This window comes from Mustela lutreola, chromosome 5 (assembly GCF_030435805.1).
Source record: "Mustela lutreola isolate mMusLut2 chromosome 5, mMusLut2.pri, whole genome shotgun sequence".
NCBI classification, from domain to species: Eukaryota; Metazoa; Chordata; class Mammalia; order Carnivora; family Mustelidae; genus Mustela; species Mustela lutreola.
In genome coordinates, this window is record NC_081294.1 from 38,597,210 (window position 1) to 38,621,836 (window position 24,627).

Below are 24,627 nucleotides of genomic sequence, written 5' to 3' on the forward strand. Positions count from 1 at the left end.
CATCCTACTAAAGAATGAATGGGTCAACCGGGAAATTAACAAGAATTTTTTAAAAATGGAAACAAAGGAAAATGAAAACACAACTGTTCAAAACCTTTGGGTTGCAGCAAAGGCAGTCCTAAGAGGGAAGTGTATAACAATGCAAGCCTTTCTCAAGAAACAAGAAAGGTCTTGAATATATAACCTAACCTTACACCTAAGGGAGCTAGAAAAAGAACAACAAATGAAGCTTAAAAACAGGAAGAGAAGAGACTTATTAAAGATTAGAGCAGAAGTCAATGAAATAGAAACCAAAAGAACAGCAGAACAGATCACATCAACAAAATTAGGAGCTGGTTCTTTAAAAGAATTAGTAAGATTGATAAACCTCTGGCCAGGCTTATCAAAAAGAAAAAAAAAGAGGACCCAAATAAATAAAAGCATGAATGAAAGAGAAGAGATCACAACCAACACTGAAGAAATACAAAAAATCACAAGAACATATTATGAGAAATTATATGCCAACAATTTAGGCAATCTGGAAGAAATAGGTACATTCCTACAGACATATAAACTACTAAAACTGAAACAGGAAGAAAGAGAAAACCTGAACAGACCCATAACCAGGAAGAAAGTTAAAGCAGTAATCAAAAATCTCCCAATAAACAAGAGCCCAGGGCCGGATGGCTTCCCAGGGGAATTCTACCAAACGTTTAAAGAATTAATACCTGTTCTGAAGCTGTTTCAAAAAATAGAAATAGAGGAGAAACTTCCAAACTCTTTCTATGAGACCAGGATTACCTTTATCCCCAAACCAGACAAAGACCCCATCAAAAAAGGGAATTACAGCGGAACTTTCCAGAACGCTCGGTGAGACGCGGAGGAGCGGTGGCTACCCGAGCTGCGCCCAGCAACGTGCTCCTTCCCGCTCCCCCACATCGGCCTCGGCCCTCTCACTGGCTGTAGAAAATGGTGAAAGAAACCACTTATTATGATGTTTTGGGGGTCAAACCCAATGCCACCCAAGAAGAACTGAAAAAGGCCTACAGGAAACTGGCTTTGAAGTACCACCCTGATAAGAATCCAAATGAAGGAGAGAAATTTAAACAGATTTCTCAAGCTTATGAAGTACTCTCTGATGCAAAGAAAAGGGAATTATATGACAAAGGAAGTGAACAGGCAATTAAAGAAGGTGGAACTGGTGGTGGTTTTGGCTCCCTCATGGACATCTTTGATATGTTTTTTGGAGGAGGAGGAAAAATGCAGAGAGAAAGGAGAGGTAAAAATGTTGTGCATCAGCTCTCAGTAACCTTAGAAGATTTATATAATGGTGCAACAAGAAAACTAGCTCTGCAAAAGAATGTGATTTGCGATAAATGTGAAGGCTGAGGTGGTAAGAAAGGAGCAGTTGAGTGTTGTCCCAATTGCCGAGGTACTGAAATGCAAATAAGAATTCATCAGATAGGACCTGGAATGGTTCAGCAAATTCAGTCTGTGTGCATGGAGTGCCAGGGCCATGGGGAACGGATTAGTCCTAAAGATAGATGTAAAAGCTGCAATGGAAGGAAGATAGTTCGAGAGAAGAAGATTCTAGTTCATATTGACAAAGGCATGAAAGATGGCCAGAAGATAACATTCCATGGTGAGGGAGACCAAGAACCAAGACTGGAACCAGGAGATATTATCATTGTTTTAGATCAGAAGGACCATGCTGGTTTTACTCGACGAGGAGAAGACCTTTTCATGTGTATGGACATACAGCTGGTTGAAGCACTGTGCGGTTTTCAAAAGCCAATATCTACTCTTGACAACCGAACCATTGTCATCACCTCTCATCCAGGTCAAATTGTCAAGCATGGAGATATCAAGTGTGTGCTAAATGAAGGCATGCCAATTTATCATAGGCCATATGAGAAGGGTCGCCTCATCATCAAATTTAAGGTAAATTTTCCTGAGAATGGCTTTCTGTCTCCTGATAAACTCTCTTTGCTGGAAAAACTCCTACCTGAGAGGAAGGAAGTAGAAGAGACTGATGAAATGGACCAGGTAGAACTGGTGGACTTTGATCCAAATCAGGAAAGACGGTGCCATTACAATGGGGAAGCATATGAAGATGATGAACATCATCCCAGGGGTGGTGTTCAGTGTCAGACCTCTTAATGGGGCCAGTGAATAACACTGCTGGCATTTTATGTGCAGTAGTGAATGAGTGAAGGACTATAATCATAGCTCACTACTTACTATTGTTTTTGTTTTAATATTCAACTATAGTAGTGTTTTGAAAGTTAAATGAAGAATAAACTCAAATATAAAAGCTCTGAAAAAAAAAGGGGGGGGGATTACAGACCAATATCCCCGAGGGACATAGATGCCAAAACTCTAACCTGGATACTAGCCAATAGGGTTCAACAGTACATTAAAAGGATTATACACCATGACCAAGTGGGATTTATTCCTGGGCCATAAGGGTGGTTCAACATCTGCAAATCAATCAACATGATACACTACATTACAAAAGGACAAGAGCCATATGATCTTCTCAATAGATGCAGAAAGAGCATTTGACAAAGTATATATCCTTTCTTGATTAAAACTTTTCACAGTGTAGGGATAGTGGGAACATGCCTCAGTATCATAAAATACATATACTAAAAAACCACAGCAAATGTTATTCTCAATGGGGAAAAACTGAGAGCTTTCCCTAAGGTCAAAAACTTGGCAGGGATGTCTACTATTATCACTGTTGTTCAACATTGTACTAGAAATCCTAGCCCCAGCAATCAGACAACAAAAAGAAATAAAAGTCTTCCAAATCTGCAAAGAAGTCAAACTCTCACTCTTCACAGATGACATCATACTCTATGTGGAAAACCCAAAGGACTCCACCCCAAAACTCTAGAACACATACAGGAATTCAGCAAAGTGGCAGGATGTAAAATCAATGCATAGAAATCGGTTGCATTTCTATACACTAACAATGAGAAAGAAGAAAGAGAAATGAAGGAGTTGATCCCTTTTACAATTGCATCGAAAAACATAAGATACCTAGGACTAAATCTAACCAAAGAGACAAAGGACCTTACTCAGAAAACTGCAGAATACTCATGAAAGAAATTGAAGAAGACACAAAGAAATGGAAAAACATTCCATTCCATGCTCATGGATTGGAAGAATAAATACTACTAAAATGTCTATGCTACCCAGAGGAATGTACACATTCAGTGCAATCCCTACCAAAATGCCATTGACATTTTTCACAGAGCTGGAACAAATAATCCTAAAACTTGTACGGAACCAGAAAAGACTCCAAATAGCCAGAGGAATGTCAAAAAGAAAACCAAAGCAGGTGGCATTACAAAGCCGAACTTTCCATTTCCTCCCTACTTCATAGTCCCTAACTGTGCAGCCAAAGTGAAGGAGCCAGCAGCTCTAAAATGTTCTCTGTAATTTCGTTTAAGCTGGACAAGAAGGGGGAAAGGATCAGAGAACAAATTTCATTTAATTCCAAGGAAAAGCCTAGCCTGCAATTGATAATGTAGAAGATATTACATACAAGTACTGTAGCTCTTTGTGAGCAGCTCTGTATCAATATAAAAACAATCTATTATTATTAATATTAGTGTCACAAAAATGGAAAAAATAAAAAGGCGATAAAGTGCTTTTTACCTCTTAATAGTGATTTTTTTTCTAAATCAACTTTTAGTAGTTCCATGAACTGAGATGGCTCAATTTCATGTTGCCACCCCATGAAGAGGGACATTTAGAAAAAGAGAAGTAAGAATTCTACCTTTCAAAAGGAAATATGGAAAATAAATTATCATGCATATGTAACCTAGAATAGTTTTTGGGTTTTTTTTTTCTGTGTCCTAGATACATTTCTTCATCCTTCATGGCACCCCAAAGAGAGCAGGGAAACTTTCCTTTTCCCATTTTATGAATGAGAAAACCAAGGGACATTAGGTTTCGTGGCTGTAGGCTACATGACCAAGACTCTAGACGCCCCTTGACTTACCACATATACCACTGCCCTGGGCTATTCTTCCCCAGCCCCCAATCTCTCTTTCTTGCCGCCGCAGATATCTGGAAGGGGCAGGACTGCCCTAACTGTTTTTACTCACTTCTCCAGATTACCAAAGAGCACCGCAGTCTTCTCCAGCCCTTGTACGTGAGCAATAAGACCTAGCATAGAGACACTAAGCCTGCCCCATAGTGTTATAACCTTAAACAACAACAGACCCATGGACATTTTCTAAAATAAGAAGAAGGCAGGGAGAGTAGAGAAGAGTATATTTAGGAGCTAGAAAGAACTTTGCTCCCTTTTTGCCTTTGTGACAGTGGATAAGTCACTTAATACTCGAAACTTCATCTTCTTTATCTGTAAAGATAAATGGTAAGTATTGTTCTTCTCTCTCTCAGATAAAGAATCAGTGAGATAATGACTGAAAACATCTAGCACAATGGCAAGCTATGCAACCAATAAATATTGTTTTTCTTAACGATCTTCAACTAGAGGAGTTTACAACCATGAAATAATAAAATCATGGTGCTAGAGATAAACTGTGTCGTGCCCTTGCACAGAAACCTTCAGAGATTCCCCCATGGACTCCCAAACCTTATCTCAGCTTCACTAACAACTGTGTACAACCTTCCTTTTGCTCTCAGTTCCATAGCACATGCCCTCAGCCTAGGAGGAGAGGGTCTTCTTAATATAAATTGATTTTTTAAATAGCCCAGGAAGAAAAAAATTTCAGAACTATAAGAGTTTAACTGAAGTTGTTTTTCAACAAAATCTTTTGTATTTACTGTAAGAATCAGCTATTACACATAATGGTTTTCCAGCATTTCATCAGTGAGATTTCCTCCTTTCCTTTCAAAAGTATGATCAGTGAAAGACATCCTGCCCCACTGTAGGAAGGGAAGAAGAAGAGTGATTCATCCCTGACAAACTCCCAGAACACAAAATTGACTCACTGACTCCCAGGGACAAGGTGACTGTATTTATTTTATAACCAAGATGACTTGATTATAAATAAGGCAACTTCTGATTGCAAAAATATTCTTTTTTTTTCTTTTCAATTTTTTATTTAAATTCTAGTTAGTTAATGTACAAATGCAATATTGGTTTTAGGAGTAGAATTCAGTGATTTATCACTTACATATAACAACCAGTGTTCATCCCAAAGTGCCCTCCTTAATCCCCATTACCCATTAACCCATTCTCCTCCCATCTCTCTGTATCACCCTCCAATTGTTCTTTATCTTTAAAAGTCTCTTGTGATTTGTTTTCCTCTTTCCCCCCTTCCCATACGTTCCTCTGTTTTGTTTCTAAAATTCCACATATGAGGGAAATCATATAGTGTTTGTCTTTCCCTATCTGACTTATTTCACTCAGCATAATACACTCTAGCCTCATCCATGTTGTTGCAAATGGCAAGATTTCATTTTCTTTTCTTTTTTTTTTTTTTTTTTAAGATTCTATTTATTTATTTGACAGGCAGAGATCACAGGCAGGCAGAGAGGCAGGCAGAGAGTGGGGGAGGGGAGGAGCAGGCTCCCTGCTGAGCAGAGAGCCCAATATGGGGCTCAATCCCAGGACCCTGGGATCATGACCTGAGCCAAAGGCAGAGGTTTTAACCCACGGAGCCACCCAGGTGCCCCCAAGATTTCATCTTCTGATGGCTGAGTAATATTCCATTGTGTGTCTATATATGTGTGCGTATATATATATGTGTGTGTATCTCATCTTCTTTATCCATTTTGATAGTGTTATATCTAAAATCTATAAAGAACTTATCAAAATCAACACCAAAACACAAATAATCTAGTTAAGAAATGGGTAGAAGACACAAATAGACACTTCTCCAAAGAAGACATCAATGTTGAAATGACGCTCAACATCACTCATCATCAGGGAAATACAAATCAAAACCATAGTGAGATACCACCTCACACCAGTCAGAATGGCTAAAATGAACAACACAAGAAACATCATGTGTTGGTGAGGATGTGGAGAAAGAGGAACCCCCCTCACTCTTGGTGGGAATGCAAACTGGTACAGCCACTCTGGAGAACAGTATGGAGGTTCCTCAAAAAGTTAAAAATGGAACTTCTCTATAATCCAGCATGCACTACTGGGTATTTACCCAAAGGATACAAAAATACACGTGCCAAGTGGTACCTGTACCCTGATGTTTATAGCAACATTATCAACCATAGCCAAACTATGGAGCGAGCCCAAATTTCCAACAATGTTCTTTTTTATTTGGGATACAGATGTGAAAAATTAAAATACTTAATTGTTTCTTTTTCCCCTTGTTGTTACTATAAATTATCTTTTGCCAATTACTATCGATCCATTAGTACCTCTCCTTACTATAATAATTGCTATAACTATTTTGATCTCTTCTGTGATTGAGATAATTCCATAGGTCCAGGCTTCACTCAGTGATACTGGCCAGAGAGTCTATGGCTAGTCTTTTCAGTGTGCAAAAGTGTATGCCCAGTTTATCCCAGACAACTGGATATCAGAAGTTCTATCATTTGTTCAGCTTCCTCCCAAAGAATATAGTCTGGCTTTCCAGGTACCACTGTAGCAGGCAATGATTTGAATAAACCATCAGCAGCATTGACAACATTAAAAAAAAAATTCACTGGAAAGCAGATACTGTACCTATCAATGAATGACTTAATTTTAAGTGAAACTTATATCACTTTTACAGGGTGTCTGGCTACATATACAGTATTTTTTGTCCTTAAGTCACTGTGTTCCCTTGGTTGGATCCCTAGTTGATAATTCATACTTTGCCTCCCATCTGGCCAAAAAGCATTCTCATAATTGCATTGATTTTCCTAGAGAATCATAATATCCTGGCTTCTTTTCCTGTTTTAATCAATGAATTATTGTTACATTGCTCTTTAATATTTTATAAATAATGTATAGGAAAATTTCACTTCAGCAAGAACTGTTATTTTCCCAATTCATGTTTCTTTTCCCTGGTGAAACTTGTATTTTTTAGTTTGTGTCAAACTAGGAAATAAGACAGTTATTTTATTTTCTCTCCTTGTGCATTCACACAGAAAGGTTTTAGGCATTTCTGAAGCTACGTTCATGCTTCACATGGATCAAATATACCTGGGGGTCTGCTCCTATTATCACCTGGGCTGTTCTTCCTACTCAATTTTTTTTAACTTACCATTTGATCCTGAACACCACAAAGGTGTGTTTTGGGGAGACAATACCCCAAAATAATTGACTGTTGAAAATTTAAGCACTCTATGATAAGACTGCAAACATGACCCATTAAACTCTCAGATTTGGTGAGGGTCCTAAACTGGTATGTATTCTACATGGTCTGTATTCTGTTACCTGAGGATACTAGACATTGCCAGCAGGAAACTGTTTTACATTCATATTCTATTCTTAGATGATAATGGCTGGGATTATAATGACTCTGAAATGTGATCATTTACAGCATTCACATGAAAATAAGAGAAGTTAGAAAGTATTTTAGCATTGCATTCATTTGCACACAAAAGACACAGTAGTACATGTAAATGTATTACACACTTTACATTTGACACATCTGCCTCAAGGGAACTTCAATTCTGAATGTCTACCTGAGGTAAATATTAACAGAATACCAAATGCCGGGGCTTGACATATTTGTACAAAGTGAAACAGAAGTGATTTGTAAGTATTATTTTGTATTCTTCTCATTCATAGAAAATAATGTTTCTGCAAACACTGGATCCTTGGGTGAAGGATCAAAATACATTTCTGTTTTCGTTTCTTATTCTGTAATACAAAATAGTTCAAACTGGATGCAAGTCACAGCACTTCCTAGGAACATTTTCCTCTTATATCTCCTTCAAAATACATACTCTCATGCTCCATTTATGTTTTATTATTTAAGAATGTCACTTGGGCATTTTTCCCATTGAACTTTATCCAAGTTCACATAGAGCACTAAGTGTCTGATAACATTTACATCACAATTAAGAATCTCAACCATGCATGGACCAAACATCTTTACAATTTTTATGTGTATTTTCAAATGCGTCACTTCATAAGTGAAATGGAAGTTTACTTGTCAATGTGACAGTGAATCTAGAATATGTTCAACAGGGACTAAGGGGGAAAGATGGTGACTTTCCAGCCCAGGATGTCAAAAACTTCTAAGATAAATTAAGTGAAACAATGGGTACCCAGAGAGCTTCACATGAGGTTGAATTTGTATGAATCTAAAAGAAATCCATGCATAGCAAAGCTGCTGACAAAAGAGGAACCTAACAGTATGTGAGAATACAGGGTGTTGAGTGAGGTGTTGGGCAAGAACCCAGTGATCCTGAAATGGACACATAGGTGTGATGGAGGCTCTGGAGGCTGGAGACTGTTTCCTGCCTTTTCCGTGCTTTCCCTGGGGCATGTCCATCTAGATGTGGGGAAATCCTCAACTATAAGGCAACCATCTTAATTGTTTTTAAGTATAAGAGAGAATTTGTTCAATGTAATAAGAGCAAGTGGACCTTGAGTTTTCCCTCCCTAATCTGGACAATTCTCTACGTTCATTTCCATTAACTCTCTCCCAAGTAGCTAACGTGGGAAAAGCACCAGTGGTCTCCGTTCAAATATAACCATTTCTGATGGTTGTCATTTGCTTTCTAGCCAAGTAGACAGGGTCTGAGTTTTTGTGTTTTGGTGCCATTTTTCAGACTCCTGACCTTGACCTTTCTACCTAAACCTGGACAAGGAGTATAGAGTTAGGTTCAAAATCAAAAGTTACCCAAATAGTGTACTGATTTCCTTAGAGCCAGCTCCAGTTTTCCTAAATTGCCCACTTTTTCAAAGTAGCACAAAGTTCTTCACATTGTGCCTCATGAACGCATTTTACAGGTAGATGTGGAACTAAAGAACAGACAAGGGCCTCAGTGAAAACCTGTGTGTGCTGATAGGCGGTATTGCTCGAGACTCCTCTCGAGTATTCCGTGGGAATGGGGTGAGGGTGTGAGTCAAGCCAGGGGGAGAAACCAAGAATAAATCCCCCAGCACTTTCTCACTAAGGACAAATCCAGAGCTACTCTCTGAATTCCGGCCTTACTACCTGGCACACAACTCTTGTGCTCACATTTTAACATTTAGGGTACATTTTAATGATTCAGTTATGAATCTAAATCCTCATACATTTTATGATTCAAAAAGACAAGTATGTGGTAGATCATAAATCGCAACACCTAAAACAGTAATTTTAGCTTTTTTCTAACTATAAGTGAAAAGTTGTATCCTTCTAAATAAAAATACCAGTTCTTCTAAGTAAAAATACCAGTTTTAAAATCTACCACTTTGAATCTGACATTTATCCATGCAGATGCCTAGAACAAGCAGCTTAAGGACAGTGGCAGGTCGGGGGGGAAAAGGGTTCTCAGAGGAGAGAGGCAGGTGTCTGTGGGAGGGGGACCCAGTGAGGACCAGGACTGACTGCTGCCTCCACCTGTGCCAGCCCCGCCTTGTGTCCAAGATCCACCCAGTCCATAATGCTGAACTGTGTTTGGGGACTACTGCAGGTCTGTGTTGCAGTGGGACTTTGAAGGCACCCTAGAGTCTCAGTTTAACGATGCTAGACAAATCTATGTCATGATTTAAAAATGGAAAGTGAAGCTAGAAATTTCCAGTAGCTTCATGGTCGCTGGAGGTCATGACTTTTCTTGTCCCCAAGGAGTAGATTATTCTAAAAATAAGCAATAGTACAAAGTTGAAGATCTTATCTTTGTTTTTTGGATTCCAGGAGCACAGAATTGAATTAATCATGATCCTTGGTTTAGGAGACCTCATCATTTGTGAAAGCATGGCCCACTTCATAGGTTTCCATGTTTATTATTATACCTGTATACATATTTTAAGTATCCAGTATAATAACTGTCTATGGGCCTGACTACATTCACCACCTGGCATCCTCTACCTGATAACCATCAGCCCAAATACTGTACTCATCTCTTATTTTGCTTTTCTAATCTCTTGGTATCTATACATAGTTAAAAAAAAATTCCAAGTCTTCCTTTTTTTAACTTTATAAAAAGTGTGTCATATTGCATATAGTATTTTAAGACATTTAAAATTTAATATTGCTAAGATTCATCCATATTATTATAAGCCATCAAAGTTCATTTGTTTTTTTAATTAACACATACAATGAAATGCAGAATTTCAATGTGAAAATTATGTACAAAGTAAACAAATTAATGAGTTTAGATAATTGCATACACCCTTGTGACTGATACCTCAATCAAGATACAGAACATTTCCATCACCCCCCAGAAAGTTCCCTATACTTCCATATTTTTAATACTCACTTCTGTAGTAACCACTGGTGTGACTTAGACCGCCACAGCTTAAGTAGCCTATTCTATTTTATGTAAATGAAATCATATAGTATATACTCTTTTGTGTTTAACTTTTCACCCAACATAATGATTGCCCATGATATATTGTGCATCAGTCATTCATTTTTTTAATATACATTGTATTAATCTACCATAATTTGTCCCATACTTTATATGGACATTTGGTTTGTTTCCAATTTGGGTGCATCTACCCAATGGAACCCTACTAGCAATAAAAAAATCCTGAACTTCTTATACATGGGACAACATGAATGATTCTCAGAAGCATTCTGCAAATAAAAGGAGTCAGGCACAAAAGACTACATGCTATATGAATCCATAAATATAACATTCTGGAAAAAGCAAAGCCTTAGGGACAGAAAATATATCGAGGTTTGTAAGAGTTAGGGGTTGGAAGAGATTGACTGCAAAGGGGCAAGAGGGGACACTGATAGAAATGTTCTACATCTTGGGGTGCCTGGGTGACTCAGTGGGTTAAAGCCTTTGCCTTCAGTTCAGGTCAGGGTCTCAGGGTCCTGGGGTCGAGCCCCGCATCAGGCTTTCTGCATAGCGGGGAGCCTGCTTCCTCCTCTCTCTCTGCCTGCCTCTCTACCTACTTGTGATCTCTCTCTCTGTCAAATAAATAAAATCTTTTTAAAAAAAAAAAGAAAAATGTTTTACCTCTTGAAGTGGTAGTAACACAACTGTGTGGGTTTGTCAAAACTCAGAATTGTATAACTAAAAAGGGTGAGTTTTACTGTATATATTTCAGTAAACCTTACTTAAAAAATAAAATAGGTGTTTGAGAAAACCTGCTGAGACATCTAAATAATTACAGTGAACTATAACAGATAACTCCTGCCTTTCTTCTCTATAAAAAAGGGTGGGGGGTGTGGAGGGGTGTCCCTGTCTTGAGCATTTGGTTTCAAACAGGAATCTCCTGATTGTTTATTTTCTAGATTGCCAAGTTAGATTACTATCTATTTTATCATCTGTTTAAAAAATATATGTGTGGGACTGCCTCTCGGTAAGATTATCAGGAAGAACTGCCTCTTCAAGATCAAGTAACTCACTTGCTAATTGATTTTGCCAGCAAATGGCGGAGGCATGGGCTGGAATAATACCAGAGACATTCAGAAACCGTAACTTACTTTTGAATTGTCAGACTTTAAAGATAGAGCTGTTCCTAGAGGGTATCATGCTTAGTGAAATAAGTCAATCAGAGAAAGTCAATCAATCAATGATGGTTGTCTTTCTCTGATTGACTTATATGATCTCCCTGATATGAGGAAGTGGAGATGCAACGTGGGGGTTTTGAGGTGTAGGAAAAGAATAAATGAAACAAGATTGGATCGGGAGGGAGACAAACCATAAAAGACTCTCAATCTCACAAGACAAACTGAGGGTTGCTGGGGGGAGGGGGGTCGGGAGAGGGTGGTAGGGTTATGGACATTGGGGAAGGTGTGTGCTATGGTGAGTGCTGTGAAGTGTGTAAACCTAGCGATTCACAGACCTGTACCCCTGGGGATAATAATACATTATGTGTTTATAAAAATATTTTTTAAATTAAATTAAAAAAAAAAAAAAGATAGAGCTTTTCCTAAACAGGGACACAGAAATGCAAGAGAAGAAACTTCCACAAACATACAAGATTGCCCTTTATATTTTCCTACATGAATCATAGTATATAACAATTAATATTAAGGAATCTACATATCCTGAAGATTGTTCTTCCAGGAATGTGGAAGTACATAAAAACCGCATTACATTAAGGTACTACACACTCTCTTGTTTATTGACGAAATGCTTAGGATCCTTATTTAACACATAGAATTTAAAATACATTCTTGCCATTTTGTCGTGTCTTAGATTCTTGGGAGCTATAACAGAGGAAATTTAAGCACTGAAAAATTTGTGGAAGAAATCAAATCAATTGCAAGTGAACCCACCGAGAAGCATTTCTTCAACGTCTCTGATGAACTGGCTCTAGTTACCATTGTGGAAGCTCTGGGAGAAAGAATATTTGCCTTGGAAGGTATGACTAGTTCTTATAATCCTACATGTTCTCTCTACAGTGTAAACTCAGTGTAATGGGGTTTTAGTATTTATTCCTACTACTATATGGCTCATGCACTATTCCAGCCAGCATGGAATAGTGCCTTTTATGTAAATCCTTCCCTGAGATGGCTATCTCACACAGCACCGTGTCTGTCGGCAGCTCTCTTTGTAAGCCGGCTGAAGGGAGGCAATGGTCAGTGTAGATTCACCAGAACAAAAATGTGCCTGCATGTGTTAGTCCTTTTCTGGGACACAGGTTTAGAAAATGGGGGCACTAGCTCAAGTTTTCTTTTTTCATATGTTTGTGTTATTCTGGGCTTCTGTGGAACTGTTTCTTGTTTGCAGTAACTTCGTTGTTCATTTATTTTCTCCTATTTTGCTTCTTGCCTACTTTAAAGTTCTTTATGGAACTCTGTCTCAACTCCCACAACAGCAAAACATTGCTTCACTATATTTGTCTAAGTCATAATTCTTTTTTATAGATTTTTTTTCTTTGATTTTTGCAATGATGATTGGCTACTGAGGATAATGAGTCATGGCATTCCTTCCTCTGCCTTTGGTAGATGTCAAGTAACAAATTACTTTGAAACTAGCCCTTGCCTGACAAAAAAAAAAATAAGTCTGGAATTGTTATGCCGGGAAAACTGGAAAAAAAAAAAAGCCTCTTTTTCATATTCTCTGATAAGTGGAGACTAAAAGAACATGCTTCTTTCCCTTTTTCCAGAGAATTCTACTCTTATGCCTCATCCGAATTCAGTGGACCCTGTCCTTGTGAGGACAGATGGAACTACTGTTGCTTTCATCTTCAACACAGAAATTCAAAACCACATTGTCAGTCATCCTGATATGACCTGATAATGGGGAACAGAAAGATAAAATGAGAAAGGCATTAAGTAAAACAAGGTAGACCACTTTGATTGAGCATCAAATGACCAGGAAAATGCAAAAAACTGACCAATGACAGCATATTAAAATGTATGGAAAGGAAAGAGTCACAAGGCGTAGTGTATTTATTATCATGGGTCACTAAAGGGGAGTAAAGTAGGCCACCCCAAACTATGTCATTTTAACACGTAGATTATTTTGAGCTGAAGGTAATCAAGACCCAGCGGACTGGGGAAAAACTTTAACCTCTTCCTTAACTACCTAAAATAATTTACATAAGTGCCCTGGCTCAGAAAAAGAGCTATAACCAAGGACAACTTTTTTCTTGGAAAGACCTGCCTGCGTGGCAGGGCAAACTTCTAATTACTAAACATCTGTGCTTCTTATGTCCTGTCAACTGCCCTCCTCCCTTTAAGGTCCCCTGGTACCTATCCCAGGCCTTAGGTCAGGAGGGCATATAAGAGTCAATTGACCCCACTTGCCCTTCCATCTCATATTTTGGGGGGTCCCATATGAAAATAAATTTATTTTTGTTCGCCTCGTCTGTTTTAGGTCAAGTTAATTATTAAACCGGCCAAGAAACCTGGAATGGAGGAAGGGAAAATTTTTCCACTTCTGCATGATCTAGTGCACATACATATAAGTAGAAGAATAAAACAGAATTTCACAAAACCACTCTTATTATGTACAAAGCACTCTGATAGTTTCTCATTTTCATTCTCTCTTCTCTTTCAATTAAAAAAATGCTGGTGATGACTCGCCCTGCTGATTTCATGACTGGAACATGACCCATAAGTGACAGATTTGGTTTAGATTTGATGAGCAGCTACAGCCCATGCAGATTTCATTTCTCTGCTTCCCTTTTGCCCTGTCTGCTTTTCTCCTGTACCCTTGGAAACAGAGCACTTGAATTACTTATCCATCTGAAGTCGCAGCTGCTTTTAAATTACTTGGCTGTCCTGCATTCTTTGCACAAGTCACTTTTAAGTGGCTTTGGTCTCACAGTAGCTATCCCAGTGTCATTTACTAATAGGCCAGACCATAAGCTTTGATGGTCTCAGGGACATATACAAAGTTTTCCAAATCATTGTGTACTTTTTTATTTTTAATAGTGCGATCTGATAAGTCAATAATGTGATACATGATAGGAAAGAAACAGTCCATAAAGACTATTTAAATGAAAATGATTGTTACATTAGATAGTTAAACATAATACAGTTTCCATTTTAAACCTCATCTTAAGTAAGCAAATAAATATAACCTTATAGAACTTGTAGAGATGAAGCCTACATCAGCAGTTGTGGGAAGAGGAGCCCAATTCTCCTTAAATTACATTTTTGTATTGCTTCTAAACTAACCACACCATGAGTTAAAGATTACATGTTGGAATGCCCGGAAACTGTAAGAAGTCTGTATATTTAGAAGCAAAATTATTTTTTAAATGCCCTCAGATTAAAATGTCTCCCACATCTTTACTGCTGCACTTTCAGGCCTAACCAAATGCAGTGTTTTGACTAGCCTGTTTCGGATTTTCTTCATAAGGACAGCAGAAAGGATTTCAGTTCCTTGTTACTTGAGAAGTGTCCACTTCCTATCAACATTTATCTTTAGGTGGTAAATAGCAGGGATTATGAAATTCCTGCTTGCCACAGACAGCGCCACCTAGTGATGAGAACAGGCCACCAACCTGACCAATCAAAACCAGAAAATGGTCTGTCTCCCTTTCCCAGCAAAAGTTGGGGAAATTGCTGAAATTCCTAAGCACATGCTGAGCAGTGGGGCGAGTGGTTATCTCAGTACTCATGAACAATCCTGGGAGGAGTTGACAGCAAGAAGTTTAGAGATGTGCGAGATGCTATTACCATGAGGACAGTGCAGCAGGCAAAACGTCACACAGCTCCCCTCTCTCTGTTCTCAGCTGTAAGCAGAACAGCATCAGGAGGAGGTATTGGAAATATGTAGGTGTTTGCTGCTGCTCTCTTGCAGTTGGCCTTGCAAGATAAATAAAAAGACACCATAAAGGGCACCTGGGTGGCTCAGTGAGTTAAGCCGCTGCCTTCGGCTCAGGTCATGGTCTCAGGGTCCTGGGATCAAGTTCCGCATCGGGCTCTCTGCTCAGCGAGGAGCCTGCTTCCCTCTCTCTCTCTCTCTCTCTCCCTACCTCTCTGTCTACTTGTGATCTCTGTCAAATAAACAAATAAACAAATAAAATCTAAAAAAAAAAAAAAAAGACACCATAAAGCATTATGGACTTAAAAACTTAAAATGCCCTTCAGTCATTTAAATTAGAGGATAATTCATACATGAAATTAAAATGATACATTTGAATTCTAGATTGATATCCCCATTTAACCTAGTCCTTAAAAAAGGCAATCACTGATGTATTTGTTAACAGATTTATGATAGCAGATAGCAAGTAAATAAGTTTTATTTCACAAATTTAATTATTCTCATGCCTCAATGAAAAGGCAGACTGGCTGTTACAATTATGCACTATTTTTAACTTATTTGCAAAGCCAGATAAATCAGTAACTCCCTACTAAAAGTAAATGAATCAACATTCCCGCAATCCCCTTAGGAGGTTGTGGCTTTGGGTTGGTGAATATTTTGAGAGTAGCACATTTTCCATGGAATGCTCTGATTATCTCTGTATCTCAATAAAGAGCCTAAAAATGGGTATAGAATCTTGCCCATAGAAATCCTCATTAAAAACTTTTCAGATTCAGGGAGCTCTTAGAAAGCTAAAAAGATCTAATGCTTGCTACTGAACCTCATACAGACCATTGACTAAAAAAAAAAAAAATAAAATAAAATAGGTACAGACTCTTAAAAAAAAATACGTGATTGTACATCATGCAGCCTAGAGCTCATCAAAAAGTTCCTCCCAATTTGTGAGTGATATCTACCACCAGAATTTAGAGCAAATACAAACCCAGAACTCTTCACCCTTTATCAAATAATGGAATTCTAAGAGGATTTGTTGCTGGAAATACAGGTGGGGATGGTAGAGTCAAGAGACCTCTTTAGATATGTGAATAAAATTATTTCAGCCCTGTAACACAGCAGATGAGTTTAGCCTAATGTCCGAGCAGAATCCTCATAGTGTCAGGGACAGACAGAGGTTTTCAACTTCAGTGCTTTCACCTTTAACCCCCTGAGTCCAAAGTGCCTTATCATCCCCAGGCATCTACAGTGTAAGAACAGAAGCATGAATGGATTTTTCTCAACTTCTCCAGCAAGGGTGGGGAAGCCATCAGTCAAGAATTTAGACATGGCCCTTCTGCTAACCTTCTCTGTCCTCCACCCAGCCCTACCTAGGAATTTTGGGTTGAGAAATGTGTGGCTGAACATACCCAGAAGATGTTGGAAGTTCTGGTTGGTAAAGAGCCCAGATTGTAATTGACCTCTGTCTTCTTCAAATCAACACTGTACTAACAGGTGTTTATCTTTCTGTTATAGCTACAGCTGACCAGTCAGCAGCTTCATTTGAAATGGAAATGTCTCAGACTGGCTTCAGTGCTCATTATTCACAGGTACATTGACCACTTGGTAGAAAACAAAGTTTGTTTGTTTGTTTGTTTGTTTGTTTTTTAAGGTTTCCACTTCCAAAAGCAGTGCCCAGGCATCAGCGTTATAAGTGCAACTAGTAGTTCATGGCTTGAACAGTTATTCCTACCGTGATGATGTTCCTAATCCAAATGGGAAAATGACATTTCACAAACTTACTAGGAAAACAAGTTATTTCACACAGTTCATTACACTGTACTAATAATTTTGAATAAAACATTTTGACGTCTGCCTTATGTAATTATCCATCTGGCTAAAAAAATAGTTGCTAATGATATGAAATATATCTTTTTCTCAGTTTCAGTGTATTCAAAGATCTTACTAAAATTCCATGATCAAGACCTAGGGTTCTTGGCACCTAGAATTAAGCAGACAGGCAAGATTAGGAAATATATCATTTGTGGTTGATGAAAGAAAAATGCATCAGAGTCCATGCAAAGGAATATTGACATTTCGGTGGGCAAATTGTACTGTATAACTTAGGGCAAGTTACTTACTCTGTTAAGTTACTATTGTGTTATTATGAAAATTATGAGTTAATTATGTAAAGCACTTTGACTGGAACCTATCTCATTGTTAATGCTGTGTTCTTACTATTTTGTTAAATATCATTTGTCTTCTCTATTTGGATATAAGGACTGGGTCATGCTTGGAGCAGTAGGAGCCTATGACTGGAATGGAACAGTCGTCATGCAGAAAGCTAATCAAATCATAATCCCTCAAAATACGACCTTTAACGTTGAGTCTACCAAAAAGAATGAGCCTCTTGCTTCTTATTTAGGTAAAGTTTGGATGTAATCAATAGAAAATTATTATGTTTTATTTTTGGTTTTGTTTTTATTTTATTTTTAGCATTATTTGCTTATATTTATATAGGCTTACTTATAATCGCATAAGACATATCACTTCAAGATTTAGACATTTTATAGGACTCATGAAAGTTCCAAAGCAGCCTTAGTTTCTGAGCAGTGGTCAGAATAATAGAACATGGAGGTCATCTCTCTAAGAAAGTCTCTCTAGTACAGAAATGATTTAGGCTGATATGTGTTCTTTTTGAGGTCTCCCTGTGTGTCTGGTATTCTCATTAATGTCAAGAAGAGCTTTGCACTTGGTGGATAAGAAATTACGATTAAAAAAGAGAAACCTTGATTCAGCTAATAGCCTGAAGATCAGATTCCTGTTTTCTCTGATATATCCTATATCATTGGTTTCTTTCTAAGGGTACTCATTTTGGGGGAAAAAATGTTAATTTGTCTTGATATATAGCTTCTTCTTTAATATTCTATTAAGTCAGACAAATGTTGAGATGTAATACCATCTTGTTTTTCAAAGACTTGTCTGGAATAAAGAGGCATATGTCTGGTATCACCTTGTTCTAGATCTGTACCGAGCTGTCTAGGAGATACCAGGGAACTAGTCTATCACTAAATGATCTCAGTAAACCATTAGGAGGGACTAGGATGAAAAAAATCCTCAGGGTATGATTTCCCAACTCATTACTCATTCAACAAATATTTGACCAGTATACCTATTTTGCCCCAGGCATTGTTCTCAGTGCTGGGGGTTCAGTGGTAAAGAAAACAAATACAATTCACTGTTCATATTTTACTATGTTAGCATTCCTCTCTGGGATCTTTCTGTCCTGGAGGCAACTCTTTTTCTCTCTCTATTCCAGTTTCTTTCTATTTTACAAGGATGGGGCCTTTACTGGTAAGTCCATACATCTCCTTATTCAAGGAGACATCTTAAAACTGTAGAGGCAGGGGTGCCCGGGTGGCTCAGTGGGTTAAAGCCTCTGCCTTCGGCTCAGGTCATGATCCCAGGGTCCTGGGATCGAGCCCTGCATCGGGCTCTCTGCTCAGTGGGGAGCCTGCTCCTCTCTCTCTCTCTGCGCCTGCCTCTCTGCCTGCCTCTCTGCCTACTTGTGTTCTCTGTCTGTCAAATAAATAAATAAAATCTTTAAAAAAAAACTGTAGAGACAACAAGACTTAAGAAAAAATGAAAGGCCTGAGGGTTTAAGATAGTTAAAAAATGGCAGTAAGCAGCAAATATAATGTGAGTGCTCAAACCCCTTAACACATGTTGAACTGCATTCATGAAAGTCTAGTTTATTTCTCATAGAAGTCCTATTCCACTCTGCCCTGGTCAGACATTACACATTACAAAAGAAAATACCAAACTAGGTTGTGCTGATAAAAGATTATCTAAAGGATACTGACCTAGAGACAATTCCTTTCTGTCCTTCCCCACCCCCTACATAATTTGAAGAAGTTGATGGTTAGAAACACTGCTATAACAGTGTTTGATTGTGCTATAACACACAGAGGTTAGACTCAATATTCATATACATTAAAAGAAATCTTAGCATGTGGTAAACATCCAACTTTCCAAATTAAGATATTAAGAAAATAGAAGAATGAGGTCGCAGCTCCCTATGACAGATCTGAACTAGAATCTAGGTCCCTTGATTCTCATTTCAGTGCTCATTTCAAATTTAAAACATTTACAAAATTAAAGATATGATATGAAGTCCACAGAGATGTGTGTGACATCTTAAAACGTTCACACATTGGGGCACCTGGGTGGTTCAGTCATTAAAGCGTCTGCCTTCCTCTGAGCCGCACACTGGGCTCCCTGCTCAGCAGAGAACCTGCTTCTCTCTCTCCAGCTCTCCCGTGCTTGTGTTCCTTCTCTCTGTGTCAAATAAATAAATAAAATCTTAAAAAAAAAAAAAAAAAGGAAGAGAAAGAAGAAGAAGAAGTTCATACGTTTTGGGGCGACTGGGTGGCTCCATTGGTTAAGCATCTGACTCTTGGTTTCAACTCAGATCATGATCTCACAGTTCTGGAAAGTCTGCTTCAGATTTTCCCTCCCATTCCCCTCTTGCCCCTCCCGGCTCTCTCTAAAATAAATAAACTCTTTTTAAAAAGCTCACCCATTTTGAGGTGCCTGGGTGGCTCAGTCAGTTAAGCGCCTGCCTTAGGCTCCGGTCATGATCCCAGAGTCCTGGAATCCAGCCCCGAGCCCCACATCGGGCTCTCTGCTCAGCAGGGAGTCTGCTTTCCCCTCCCTCTCTCTGCCTCTCTGCAACTTGTGATCTCTGTCTCTCTCTGTCAAATAAATATATAAAATCTTAAAAAAATAAAAATAAAAAAGCTCACACATTTTAATAATACTATAGTTTTTTTGATATTCTGAATTATTGTTATGTGATAAAATTCCTTAAAACCAAAGAGTCTTAAGAATCCTAAATCTGGGGGCGCCTGGGTGGCTCAGTGGTTTAAAGCCTCTGCTTTCAGCTCGGGTTATGATCCCAGAGTCCTGGGATCGAGTCCCACATCGGGCTCTTTCCTTGGTGGGGAGCCTGCTTCACTTCCTCTCTCTCTGCCTGCCTCTGCCTACTTGTGATCTCTCTCTGTCAAATAAATAAAAATATTAAAAAAAAAAAAAAAAAAAGAATCCTAAATCTGTTATTCCCTGAAAGCTTAGATTCAAGTTTGCTTAAAGCAAGCTTAGAGAATTCAAGACTTACAAATATCACTGTGAGCAAGAAAAAAACTAAGAGAACCTTCATTTGCAACCACAGTATTTATGACATATGATTCCTTTCTGCCCAAAAAAGGAAATTTGGGGGTATGTTGTCCACAATGTGCTTCTATATTTTAGAAACTATTTCATTAGCTTAATCACAAGTTAACACATTAAGATATTTTGCCAACATAAAATTTAAGATAATAAGATTTCTTTTAAAATAGAAAAGCACCCAGAAAGGGGACAGGGAAGAAAAATAGCTTTGTACCCCAAATATTATTCTCATTCTGAAATGGAGTTTTCAAAATGTCTGCTTGTGTGGGTTACAAATTAAGAAGAGTCTGAATGTGTTAGTTTGAAATCTGTGTAGATTGCAAGTTGTTAGGCTGTGGAAAATCTTACGGAGGAAACAAAGTGATGGGTAAATGCTCTATTACCAAAAAAAAAAGAACAAAACAAAACAAAAAACCCTCAAACTAATCAATAATGACCAGAAAAAAGTAGGAACAGAAATTGTTGAACCTCTCAGGGTATAATCACTCACTTAACCACCCAGGAACTGCCTTAGGACAATATGCAATTAGCAAGTGATTTTGATGGTGAGGACACCACGGAAATCTCATTCCCTGCCTCCTCCACCCACTCACGGTCTGCCCCCTTTCTAATCATGCCAGACAAATTCAAGAGAAAAAGTAAAGATATGAGGCAAATGCATGAAGTCAAAGCAGAACTATACCTGTTTCCCATTACCTCAACAGCTCCGAGCACTTTTCCCAAGGAGTGAATTATGAGAGCTGACAGGATCTATTTCTTTATAGATCCATGCAGCAGGCTGTGCTATGAATTTTCTTTTCTCTTCAATTTTGTACTTTTTTCTTCTTCATAAAGCAACATTAAACTTAGATGTTTATAATTATTTTCCTTTCAAGAAAATTAAACTTCACATAGCCTTCTTTCTCTCTCCCTCCTTGTCTTTAGACACCTGAGCGTCCATCAGTAGCCACCTAACCAGTAGATACTGTCCTTGTGCAGACTTCAGTTAATAGATGTACCTATCAAGTGCAAATTATCAAACTTAATTAACCAAATAGTCACACAACCCCAAGCCTCAAACAGAATTTTTAACTTTTTCTTAAAGGTTCATTTATCAGTTGGCATTTATAGCTCTGTAAATGAAAAAAAAAAAAATCAAAGTATACTAACACCCTTAGGCCAATCTTTTCTTAATATTTCTTAGTAAAGTGACATGAAATAAAACAGCTTCTGTTTTGCACATTCTTCTTTTCTATTTTATTTATGTATAAACATGACCTTAAAGTTTTTATTTTTAAGCAATATTGTGGTTAGTAATGTAAGTACTTGTTTAGTAACATTTCTTTAAAAAAGAATGGTTTACAATTTATTATGTATAATTTTTTTAGGAGCTCAAAGAAAGATAAAGAAATGAGAATGTAAGAAAAATATTCATGAAGGAAAAATGCCTGAGGAATGTGTTCCTTTAGTACTTGTGAGATTAAACATGTTTTAATATAAAAAAACCTCTGTTCCTTTACAAAAATGTCATAAGAAAGTGAAACTATTATCCTATAGTAAAACACTTGGAAAATAAATTTTCCATATAACCCTTTTCTTAGTAAGAAATGCTATTCTGTGGAATTTGGAAAAATAATCTGCCCTCTGCTCCTCTGCTGATGGGCAGATTTGGTTATTAGAACATTTCTTTCTTCTGTAGAGTTGAAATGTGCACAGAGTAATTTTTATTATTGATTTAGCTCTGTTCTCTATAGACACAAAGAATAAATTTAATTCTTCACTCAGAAATTAATAATCTGCCTCAAAGACACACAAAAAATGAAAGCCCAGTTAAAAAGAAAAATGTCAAATCTCACTTTTTAAATTTAAATTCCAGTTATTTAACAGTGTAATATTAGTTTCAGGTGTACAATATAGTGATTGAGCATTTCCATACATCACCCTGTGCTCCTCACAGCAGGTGCATGCCTTAATCCCCATCACCTATTTCAACCATCCCCCCATACACCTCCTTTTAATCAAAGAAATGCAAATTGAAATCACAACAAAGTATTATTGTTAGATTATGTTCAACATCTATTAGAACATTCACAAATTTAAATAATAGTATTGAGACCTAAGGTTTGGGGGGGAGTTGATAAAACTAGTCTGTACTTTGGCTGTTCATGGAATAAATTAGTGCAAATGTTCTGGAAAAAAATTTGCCAGACACTGAAAGAATTGAAAATTTGATCCAGTAATCTATTCCTTGAAATTTATCACCAAAAAATCCAAAAGAAAAAAATTAAATGTTAAGGATGCTTTGTATCCTGAAGCATAATATCAAAAAATTAAAAACCACCTAAAAATTCTACCATTTCCTACTAGGTAGGAGTGGTCTTGTGGTAGAAAGGTAATCCCTTGATACCTTAACTCAGAGAAATAAACATCAACTACTTAAAATTACTACGTAAAAATCTACCACAGCAGGGGTACATGGGTGGCTCAGTCGGTAAAATACATCATTCTTGATTTCAGCTCAGGTCATGATCTCAGAGTCCTGAGATAGAACCTTGCCTAAGGTTCTGCAATGGCCATGGAGCCCACTTAAGATTCTCTCCCTCTCCCTCTGCTTCTTTTCCACCTCCCTCGTGCGCTCGTGCATACACACACTCTCTTTAAAAAACAAAATAAAGGGACGCCTGGGTGGCTCAGTTGGTTAAGCAGCTGCCTTCGGCTCAGGTCATGATCCCAGCGTCCTGGGATCGAGTCCCACATCGGGCTCCTTGCTCCGCAGGGAGCCTGCTTCTCCCTCTGACTCTGCCTTCCACTCTGTCTGCCTGTGCTCGCTCTCACTCTCTCTCTCTCTGACAAATAAATAAATAAAATCTTTAAAAAAAAAATAAATAAAAAAAAAATAAATAAAAAACAAAATAAATAAAAAGAAATAAAAATTTACAGCAGCAACACAGAAAAGGCTTACATTTGCTATGATGCCAAATGCATAAAATTACTAATTTTATAAAATAAATAATACTTAAAATAATAAAATAAAATTAATAATTATTATAATTATTAGGTTCTATAAAATATGTCCAGGTAAAGTACAACTGATTTATTACAAAGTGGTGAATTGGGATTATGAGGGATTTTTGGTAGGTTTTTTTTTTCTTCTGTCATCATTGTTACATCATTTGTGCCTTTAAACAATGAAAAACCAAGGTTGGGGGGTGGACAAAGCAGTCACAGTAGATAATCAGAGAGCATGCTAAAAGCTTCTACAGAGACAAACTTCCCTTCAATAAAAAATAAGTATTTCCAAAAAAGAGAAATCTATATAAACATATAAAAATGATTCTCCCAGCCATTTAAAGTGGATCTTAATTTATTCTGTGCAGATGTTAAGGGGTCAAACAGTATATCTGATATCTGGCATTTCTCTTTCGTCAGGTTACACAGTGAACTCCGCAACTATTTCTGGAGATGTGCTGTACATTGCTGGACAGCCAAGGTATAATCATACGGGCCAGGTTGTCATCTACAGGATGGAAAATGGAGACATCAAGATTCTCCAGACACTCAGTGGAGAACAGGTAAACTTGAAAATTATTGTTTTAATTTAATCCGTGTATACTCTATGTAAATTTAAATTAACCCTCAATTGTCCTAAACTTTAAAAAAGAGAAAGTACTGGGACACCTGGATGGCTCAGTCATTTGAGCACCCATCTTCGGGTCAGGTCATGGTCCCAGAGTCCTAGGATCCAGGCCAACACCGGGCTCCCTGCTCAGCGGGGAGTCTGCTTCTCCCTCTCCCTCTGCTGCTCCCCCTGGTTGTGCTCTCTCTCTCTCTCTCTCTCTCTCTCTATCAAATGAATAAATAAAATCTTTAAAAAAGAAAAAATACTTTCATAGTCAACATCAACCTTAAACAGGGCCCAGTGTTAACTTCCTTGCAGAGACTAATATACCTACATCTTTGGCCTCAGGACCTAATCAGTTGCATGGATATGGAGGTAAGATGGATGGATGATGATTTAGATACAGAAGTACAAATATATACATATAAAGAAAAAGATCTAAAACATTAAGAAGCAGGAAAATGCCAATGGCATAGACAGTAAATGCAGAAGGTGGAAAGATTGTTTCAAGCTAGGATTGGTGCCAAAATCTTAATACGAGATAGGATTTCTACTAGTCTAGAAGGAAAGATAGACTG

The 24,627-nt window shown here is 37.8% G+C and overlaps 1 protein-coding gene and 1 pseudogene across 2 annotated transcripts in view; both read left to right on the forward strand.

The window, feature by feature from the left end:
* Positions 1-24,627, forward strand: part of ITGA1 (integrin subunit alpha 1) — a 176,813-nt gene that overhangs the window by 104,022 nt on the left and 48,164 nt on the right. For both annotated transcript variants that reach the window (XM_059173952.1, XM_059173951.1), the window contains 4 exons: positions 12,226-12,391; positions 16,759-16,832; positions 17,503-17,647; positions 23,860-24,002. In XM_059173952.1, the coding sequence (XP_059029935.1) occupies positions 12,226-12,391; positions 16,759-16,832; positions 17,503-17,647; positions 23,860-24,002 (528 nt within the window). The remainder of the gene's footprint in view (positions 1-12,225; positions 12,392-16,758; positions 16,833-17,502; positions 17,648-23,859; positions 24,003-24,627) is intronic.
* Positions 22-2,309, forward strand: LOC131831729 (dnaJ homolog subfamily A member 1-like; annotated as a pseudogene).